This window comes from Vigna unguiculata, chromosome 2, assembly GCF_004118075.2.
Source record: "Vigna unguiculata cultivar IT97K-499-35 chromosome 2, ASM411807v1, whole genome shotgun sequence".
Classification (NCBI taxonomy): domain Eukaryota; kingdom Viridiplantae; phylum Streptophyta; class Magnoliopsida; order Fabales; family Fabaceae; genus Vigna; species Vigna unguiculata.
Window position 1 is genome coordinate 25,284,189 of NC_040280.1, and position 10,406 is coordinate 25,294,594.

The 10,406-nt window shown below is 30.6% G+C and overlaps 1 protein-coding gene across 1 annotated transcript; it reads right to left on the reverse strand.

Annotated features, from left to right (window-relative positions):
* Positions 1-1,494: 1,494 nt before the first annotated feature.
* Positions 1,495-7,064, reverse strand: LOC114173715 (26S proteasome non-ATPase regulatory subunit 13 homolog B). The gene is made up of 6 exons (XM_028058273.1): positions 6,845-7,064; positions 5,384-5,830; positions 3,801-3,881; positions 3,452-3,648; positions 3,251-3,350; positions 1,495-2,036 (listed from the first exon to the last, which is right to left on the reverse strand). Exons 1-6 carry the CDS (start codon positions 6,992-6,994, stop codon positions 1,851-1,853), a joined length of 1,161 nt encoding a protein of 386 aa, XP_027914074.1. The 5' UTR covers positions 6,995-7,064; the 3' UTR covers positions 1,495-1,850.
* Positions 7,065-10,406: the final 3,342 nt, after the last annotated feature.

Consider the following 10,406-nt stretch of genomic DNA (forward strand, 5'->3'; position numbering starts at 1 on the left):
ATGAACTAGCCTTTTTCATTGATTTTTCATGGTGTGCCTATATATCTGGAACAGAAAAAAAAAAAAAAAACTCAGAAGCTTCTTCTTCTTGGAATTCATTGGGCAACTAACTGTTTTAAACTAACCAGTACAACTCAACCATGTTGCTATAAAAATAACTGTCTATCCTTTTTATTTCTTGACAGAAATTGGACCACGAATTAACGGTAACAAAGAAAATGTTGCATTACTGTATAGTATTTCATAACAATCATGTTATAACATGATTATTTATTATTATAGTTAGGTGTTATAATTAATTATTATTGCACACAGACATAATGAATTGAAACAATTTTATTGAGATTACGATGTTTTAACATATAAAAGATATAAAAAGTATGTTATATGAAAAAAAAATTATCATTTTTTTATTTATATTATTTTTTATATTAAATATGTTTTTAATCATTTAATTTTCAAAAAAAAATTAAAATCTGTTACTATTTAAAATTTGGATATATTTTTTATTCTCAAACTTAAAAATAATTTAATATAATATTTTTAATCCAACTATATTATTTCTTTTTTACGTTTTTGACACGTTTTATACAAATATTTCATTTGTTTTTACCGGTTAACATGTTCATCCTTTAATATCAATTCAAATTTACGTTTCACACATAAAGAAATTAACATATCTTAATTAAATAAATTCATTCATTCATTTTTTTAAATTTGTAGACATAACATAATATTCAACCATATTGTAATATAAGATAATATAATATCAAATGGTTTCATAATATAAAACATACACGTAATTTATATATAAAATAAAAATGTGATGAAACTTTAAGTATTTTTAAATGGATCGGTGTTTCAAAATTTGATAAAATCTAGTATCTAAATTTTAAAAAAATAATAGATATAAAATTCTTAATAATATAACAAAAGTTGTCATCATTAAGTTATGAGAATTATATCTAATAGATTATTTTCAACCATTATTTTTATTTAAAAAGAAAAATTATTCTTATATTCGCTCACTTCTACATAAATTTCCACTCTCACTTCAACATAAATCTTCTTTTCAATGCATCCATTTTCTTTTCCTTCTTACGCTTCATATTTCTGATTGGACTTATCATCAATGTAACATAACAATCGTGTTTGAAATGAAATCGCAAATCCTCCACAAATTCACATCCATTCACGAATATTTTTTTGAATGCAAACGACCACTTACTCACATCGCAAAGCAGTTGAACCAAACTTTTCCATGAGAAATGCTAGTAAAACACAATTTTAACCCACAAGGAAAAGGTATGTTCAACTAAGTGTTAACATTTAGCATCTCTATCACCATTGAGTAATTTGATCAATTTATTGCTGTAAGAAAACAGCCTCGAACAAAAATAACAGAAGTTAGAATAACAGACGGAAGATTAAGCTCATAGCAAGTACCACCCAGATCAAAGTGGAGGAAATATTGGGCAAAAGAACGAAGGGGAATGCTTGGAACTGTTCAATGAAAATACTTTCTAAAAGTCCATAAAAATGGCCGTATCAAAGAAAATTCCAGATACATAGTCTGTAATTTACTCTAATGCGTAAAAACAGGGGAGGGTGGAAATGAGTTACCGTGTTTGTAAGTTTGCAAGCATAGAACCAACAATTTGTGAGCCAAGTACAAGGGGTTGCTCTTCCAGCAATCACTCAGAAATCAGCAGGAAAACCCAAATAAAGCATACAAAGTTGGCCCCATGTCACTTGGAAGTCTCCTCATACCTCATCTTTTGTCGCCTTAGGATCTGTTCTCTTTAACCTAAGAAATTGTTACAAAGGGCAGAAAACAAATGAAAGAAAATTCACGATCCGATTAGATCAGGTGTTTCTGCCTCAATGGATAACAATGCAGTGTGTACTTTCTCTGTCCAACTGTCAAGTCGATCCCGTAAGGATTTGATCTGTTGAATACCCAGAACTCTTGGTTGCACCCAGGAAACGTGCACTGTGCCCTCAACTTGATCAATTATACCCTCAATTAGATGAACCTGCAAATAAAGAAGAAATTCACTTTCAATTATACCCTCAATTTGCTGAAACCTCTATATGATAATAATAAAGTTCTCAAATGCAAAAATTCAATTAAACAAACTTCGGATTGCTTTTCTAAGAACAATCAAGGACAACTAAAACTCTTTGGAACAAGTACACCATGCTATAAATACATTCAGAATGAAGTTGTCTTATGTACTTGTTGTGATAAACATTCAGTTAAGAAGCAAAGTAAGTATTTCTAAACATCTGCCACAATATTCAACAAGAACCTCTGCTTAATCACTGAAAAGGTGTAGAAATACAAGTAAAAACAAATTGAATGGGAAAAAAAGATCCCACGTCTAAAGCAGCTTCAGGAGGTTATGAAAGGACAAGATGAAAGCAACACTAAAAAGTTAATACAACAACAATTCAAAACAGCCAAAAGTAATGCATTGCAAAATTCCCAAGATTTACAAAACCTGGTAAAAGAGGCAAATGCTTAAAACAAAATATGTAACCTAATACACTTCTGCACTTTATGTCAACTAAACTGTCTAAATCAACCAATTCACTTGTCCCATTATAACCCACTTTTTCGTAATTTTCAGGCGATAAAAATAGATTTAATTGCCAACGAAAACTACAAAGAATTATCTAATAGTCAAAACAGAATATTTGCGTTGCAACATACTACCAACAATATAGCAAGAAGTTATGTATGCCCTAAATGAAATCAAGCATAAAAAGTTCTTCTTAACATGTTTGAACAGGCAGGTCATACCAATCACTTCGACAAATCTGCCACAAGATGGGAGGTCATTTTCAGCATAGCAGAAATATAACACTAGGTGTTGCTTATGTATCACGGTTAATAACTAAAACTCAAAATAATCAACAATACATTTTATAAGTAACAACCAGCACAACATAATTCTTCGGCTGAGTAGGGACATGTCAACAGCTCAAGACTCAAGAATATCAGTTAGACTGTAGTTTATATCTCCATTCAAACAGAATATAAGCTTAAAAAACACTATGATTAATTGTCATTAATATTTGTAGACATAATATAGACTAAGAAAAATGAGAAGAATCAAGAAAACATCATAAGCTATTTCACATTCACAGAAATGTTTGGGCTGAAAGTGTAGAACTTTAAATGGCTGCAAAGAAAATCAAACAAATTTTCTACACTGCTTTCCTTAGAACTTCCAATACAACTTACAGATAAGCTCTTCATTAGGAGATGTTCCACATTCTCTATAGAAAGTTTTGTACGCTCAGCAATTACACTCAATGGAATTGTCCGATCTTCTGATGGCCGACTGCAAGCGACAACAATCAGTAAAATTGGGATGAAAATTAAAAAGGATATTAAATACACTTCAACAGGTGACAACATTGACAATCTAATTAAATTATACACCTGAATATAATCTCCATCAGACAGAGAATGTTGATCTTCTCCAACAACTTCTGTTCATTTTGAACCAGTGCTGGTTGGGCACTTAAAGCAGCATTATGCACCCGACACAATTCTTGATATCGTACTAAATCACCAGAATTGAATGCCTGCAGAATATAGTAAAGCCATTCCACTTTTGTCCCTAGAAGGCTCTTGATCTGTTTAACATAGTATACGCTTTGTGAACGAACATAGTAAAATGATAGACAAAACAAAGTATAGGCTGTGTGAACCAACATAGTAAAATGATAAACAAAACAGAGAAATTTCAGAAAATAGGTGCTCCAAATATTTTGATGTAATTACTCACTATAGGATGGGCAAGAAGCTCTCCGAAGTTGTAGATGTTGTCCCCAAGAAGGGCAGAGAGGGACAAATCAAATGCTAAATCCTAACAAATAAAAAATAGCACATTAATTCATATAAAATCTGCAGACAAATAGAAACAAACCACAAATGAGATAGACAACTATGAACTCTGCTTTACCTCTTCTTATTCCTTATAGAACACTATGCACCTAAATGTATTTATAAACCTCTGCTGAAGTTTCCATTTTACTAAAAAAAATGCATCAACCTATCTTCAAACACCTCCACATTAATCTTTCTAAGGATGACACAATAAAATTTGCAATGTCATGACTTAGTAGCCAAATAAAAGTAAAGTAAGCTAAATTTTTAACAGATAATAGATAAAATATTACATAAATGAAGCGCGGTTAAATACATCAACTACCTTTAATTACCACAGGACAACTTTACGAAGTCCTTACAAAGTATAATTTAGCTACACAATACTCTCAATTTCCTAATGTAAATAATGCGGTCCTAAAGTGCAGGCCAATACAAGAGGAGAGAGCCTCAACATAATATTGGACTTCAGGTGCCACGAGATTTATGCTCCATATATTTATATCTAAGTAACTCTATAGTAGCAAAATGTGATTCAAGAGAATAAATATCACTCCTTAATACGAACACTTGGATTTGCAGAAAAGCACACTCATTGTCATTATCACACACTGTAAATTAATAAACAGCGTTAGTCATATGCTTTTGGAAAGTATCACAGATTACCAAGCTTCTTATCATTGTCATCTAACTTCTTCCCCTCCCCTACGTATTTTGTTCAAGTGAAAAGACAATTTGCATAATTCAGAAAGAATTGCCATGCGGCACAGTCACAACCAGTGTTGCCTAATTAAAAAAGTGCTGGCATCCATTGCCATCCACTGTTTATAGATAAGGAACCTGATGGATAACAAAAGCAAGCAAGTTGCAAATGGAGAGGGTCGAGATGGAACATCATCTCAAAGAGTTTCTATAAAAAGGAAAAGGAAGAGCTTCTGAAACTAGAAAGGGGTTATAGTTAAAGAATTGGAGAAAATAGTAGTGACGAGGAAGAATTAGAAGGATTGCCAAATATTAATTTGGAAATGTTAGGAGAGAAAGCTGAAGGAGACGCCTCTTTGGATGATGACAAGAATGATTATATAGGGTTAGAAGAGGGGATGAGGATGAGGATGAGGATTTGTTTTCCAATGAGTCATTGTGTCTTTAGCATTGCCCTATTGTTATGTGATGAGATGACAATCATGAGATTGAGACTTAACATAGATGAATGTTATGAGTTTTAGTTTTACGTTGCTTATCATATATTTGTCACTTCTACATTTTTTTTTTTTTTGTTTATGTGTATGCATGTATATAAAAACATTGTCTGCCATGGCTTCTGCCATAAGCCGTTATGCCAACCACTCTATGTGGCCTATTTTTTGGATTTCTGTCTCCCCTTGCAATACGAATCATAAATTGATTCAGAAGTAACCCGTGTAAGCAAATAGCCATAACTTGAGACAACAGAAAGGGAAATTTGCAACAATTATGACACACCAGCTTAAATGATTCTGACAGAGACTCCACTGACGTGTATGCCAAATAGAGAAGGGCACTTTTGTAGAACTCAGCAAATTCTTGGCGGGTCTTGTGGTATTGAGATGATACCCAGTAATAGTTAGCATATACAGACGGATCAATATCTGTCATACTGTCAAGTGTAGTCTTCCCATCTTCCAAAAGTTTCTTGCATTCCTTCTGGTCACCTTGCTCAAGCTTGAATATTGCTATTTGCATCTTAATGTAAAGGATAGGTTCTTCGATGCGCTGCTCTCTAGTGGCCTGCAACTTCTCAATGACCCCTTCAAGATAACCAACGGCAGCTTCCTTTTCAGAATACTGCCGAGAAACTATAACAGCAAAATGTGCAAGCTTCAGAAGGTTGATTTTAGTCTCGAAGTCTGTGATGAAATTGTGATATAATTGAATCAACGCATCACCAGCCTGAAAATTTAGGAAATAACCATTTATGAAACAAAAGAAGTTATAAATTATAATAAGATTACACACACACACACACACCAGAAAATGAGTACTTTTCTATATCAAAAGCAGAAAGGAATAGTAATACTCACAAACTAACATGATGAATGAATCAAACATAATAGTTAATGGTTAAGTACCATGAATAAACTTGGTCTTACCATCGGGCTGCTTCCAGCCAAGAACGTGATATAAAAGTATCACAGGTTAATGACCTAAAGATTTGAGACAGAGATCCCAACTCAAAAAAAGGCCACAGAGCATGCAAGGGGGGAATTCCCATTTCAAGCTCTTGATAGGCATCAACAAAATAAATTTGTATTCAGTTTAATTAGTTAAGCCATTCCCAAATTACCAGGGCTCGCTTGATCTTGTTTGAAGTGAAACATCCACATTCCGTCCAATGTGGCAAAAGTTCCATCCAAACGACACTGCCCTCTGATCTTCATGGTCCTTGACTTACCAATCAGATGATTCACACGTTATACCACTATATACCAGATCGCTAAAAATCACCACTCACCACTCTCCTCAAAATCTAAATAACTAAAACCATAAAACTGGACTCCAAATCAGGTCCCCAAAAATTCACTTTCAAGCAGAACCCTAATTTCAAAAATCCCACAACTAGAAAATTTCAATTCTACAAAAACCCCGTCCACATGCCCCGCCCAACATATTTCATCCCTAACGAAATCCAAACGCAATCCCTGTGAAAAAAGTTCCCATCTTTCCCAACACGATAATTCAAACCCCCCAAAACAAAACCCTAACAGCAGAACAATCACTCTCTCCAGACAACATCACCCCTAACTCCCAAATCAAGCTCACACCAACAACTACACACACAAAAACAAATTAAACCTAAACCTAACAATTTCTGAAACAAAACAATTCGAGCTACAGTACAGCCGTCCATCAATTGTGGGTGCAAAAACCGAAATAAAAAAGTGAAGTGAAGAAGAAGAGTGAAACCTGAAAAACAGCGAGTGCGACAAACTGCTCGAGCTTGAGGGTGAGTTGATGCCAGAGTTTCTTCTGGTACAGATCCGCGAGTGAATTGTACCATTCGGCGAGCTCAGGGTGCGCGTTGCGCAGCGATTCCAAGTATTGCAGAGCAGCCATTACGATTGACGGAAGAGAGAAACCCAAAATCCGAAACAAAGAAACTTTATACTGTGCCCTCTTATTTCTTCTCTATATATACCCTTCTTCTTTATTTTTAAATTTAACAGTTACTTTTCTCTTTCCTCTTTTACTTCTTCTCAAAGAAATGTATCGGGCATGAGTTGGGTTTCATCAACGTTGTTTTACGTCTTTAATTTTGGGAATTTATGTGTGCTTCGTTGTAATTTTCTTTATATGAAAATTTTTATTTAACTTTTTTTTATTCATGAAAATAATGATTTCCGAACTATGATTTTGTATCTGGAACACGACACATATTCAACAGATAAATATATTTATTTTTAAAAAAATAAGATACGATTCATTATATATTCAAATTAAATCACAAATATTAAAGTTATTAGTATAAAAAATTATAAATTATTATTATTATAAAAATATTATTTTAAATATCAAATACTTCATTGATGGGTTTATATATATTTTCATATATAGGATTATGGTTATAAGCATGGTTATGGTCATTGAGAGATTGTAGTTCCATATGGTTATATGACATTAGTCTTACCCAACATTCATTAACAAATATAAATAAAATATTATATACAAATACATATCGAATATAAATATATAATTTATGATCCAAGTTAAAGGATCGCTACTTCATAACTTTTAAATTATGACAATTGTGAGATTTAGGGTAAATTTATCTTGAGATATTTATTACATGATAATATAAACAGAAATCAAATTATAATATATTCAACTTATCTTATTCGTTAATATTTTCAAAACACTAACCGAATAAACACAAATCATTTTTTAATGCAAAAAAAAAGGTTGAGATTGTAGGATTTTGAACTTTTATTTCTGAATTACATAATTTTAAAAGTTATATTTTACATAAAAAAATAATTGGACTGTATAATTTAAATGTCACTTTTCATAAATAAATATTGAAAATGGTAGATTTTGAAAATTATTTTCGGATTTCCCCGCTCATAATTCATCTGTGAAGATTACAAAAGTTCCATCCAAATGCAATATAAGACGAGGAACATGAAAAGTAGAAAAATGTAAGAGTAGAAAAAGATAACGATGGAAGGAGATGAGACGATGAACATCCACAGCATATAGCAGAAAGAAACCATGCATAAGCGAGAAGATTTTCATTTCTTCTTAGGAAACTACCTAACTTGGGTTTAGTACACCTCGGTAAGATCTAACGCCCATTGGATCATAGATCATTTCTTCCTGCACCCCTATAAAATATTTTATTCCATCTTTTCCTTAAATAAAAATATATAAAAAACAAATTTTTTCCTCTTTCTTCACACGTCATCCCTCTTCACCTTCATGATATGTTTTCTCCATCATCTTCATCATTCATCACTAATTTTATTTCTACGGATTTGTTAATCTGAAATGCACTTCCAAATCCAAAAGTGTATACCAAATTATCCAATGACTAATTCGATATAATTTTTGGATCTAATAATATATACCGCATTGGACAATACTATATATAAATTTATCCAATTAAGTATTCAAGAGTGCATAGTGTGGAAATGAAATTGGTGATGGGTAAGGAAAATGATAAGATAGCATTACGAATGTTAAAAGAGACGTTGTGTGAAAAAAGAGAAAAATAAAATAAATTTTTTAATATATTTTTGTTTAAGGGTAAGATGGGGATAAAATATTTTATAGAGATGCAGAAAGAAAAAAGAGGGTGATGAAAGAAATGTTCCGGATCATATTCTTAAACCTATAATATACCAAAGGAATTTTCCTTTTGCACCACCATACTTTTTCTTTTATTCTCCATAAATTTTAAAATCTCTATTTTACCGTTTAGTTTGAAGTTCTTTTGCAGTCCAAAAACCTCTTATTCTGCAATAGAAAATTTTCTCAGAATTATGATATAAACATTTTAAACTAAATAATTTATAATAATAATATAAAAGTCAATTTGGACTTTCAAACAATGTGATCCAAAAGACTTTGTATTTTAAATTATACAATTCACAAACTTGTAACTTTTAAATTATATAATCTAAAATAATTTTTTGAATTTTGAAGTAACTTTCATACTACACAATTTGAAAATTATCTTCTAAATAAAATAAACTTTCAGAATGTAAAATTTAAAAGGCACTTTGTTATTGCACAATTAAAATCATTTTTTATATATAAAGAAACACTTATAAATTATATATTTTATTCGTAATCAGGGTTCCTACACGTTTGTTATATAAATCAACTATGTGTTTGGTTTTACTTTTTGAAAGCACCTAAAATCAATTTATACTAATAAATTATTTAGAGACATCCAAATTCAATTTTTAAAATTAATTATAAATAAAAAATTCACATAAAAAAATCAACTCTTTTTAATTTTTCCTTTAAGATCAATTTTTTGAAAATGTTTCCAGATGCACCAAATACAGAAGTGGAAAAAGAAACCATGTGCAAAATAGCTTATACCAAATCCAATGTTCGTAAAACAAAGATGCATCAATCACGTGACAAGACATAACTTCGTCACCAAATCTGAAGTTGAATATTAAAATTTCAAAATCAAGTTTAACTTTACAGTATACAATTATTATGATTTTTTTTTCTCGGTAGATATTTTTCTCCTAAAAATATGATGCTAATTTATTTTAAAATTTTGAACTTTTTTTCCTTTCAACTTCATACGGGTCCTGTTATGTTTAGATAAACTAATTAATTTAAAATGTTTTATGAATTATTAAAAACAGGTTCAAATTATTAGCGATTATACACATAATAAATAATTTAATTTATATACCCAATATGTAATATTAAAATTGGTTTCATATGAATCTAAATATCATGTTTATTGTTTAGTTGAAGTACTTACCTTTCCTCGTCAAATCCAAAACATTAGAAAAGTATAATAATTTTATCTCGAATTCCTCGTGACAAATAAAGGATATGGACCCAATTGTATTTTAGATTCATACACACTTTTCTTTGTGTGTTTCTTAAGTGACAAGTTTTTTTTCATCGAAATGAAATTAATTACTTTCAAATTATTATTTTTAATTTACACAAATAAAAACTAATTCCAAGATCAATTGTGTCGATCACCGTGCATCTTGTCATTTTGTTCTTAAAAATCATCTTAAAATAAAAGAATAAAGAATGAAAAAATATTAAAAACATCTTAAATTTGATTTTTAAATAATATAAAACTATCGGATAGTAATAATAATTAAAATTAATTTAAATTTATGGTTAAATATGTTTTTGTTTATTAACTTTCAAAAAATTTTAGAATTAGTCAATTTTAAAATTTTGGACAGATTTAGAATCTTTCGAAATACATGAATTTAGTCTTTTGAATCAAATTTTGTTAGATTTATTTGATGTTTCATACATA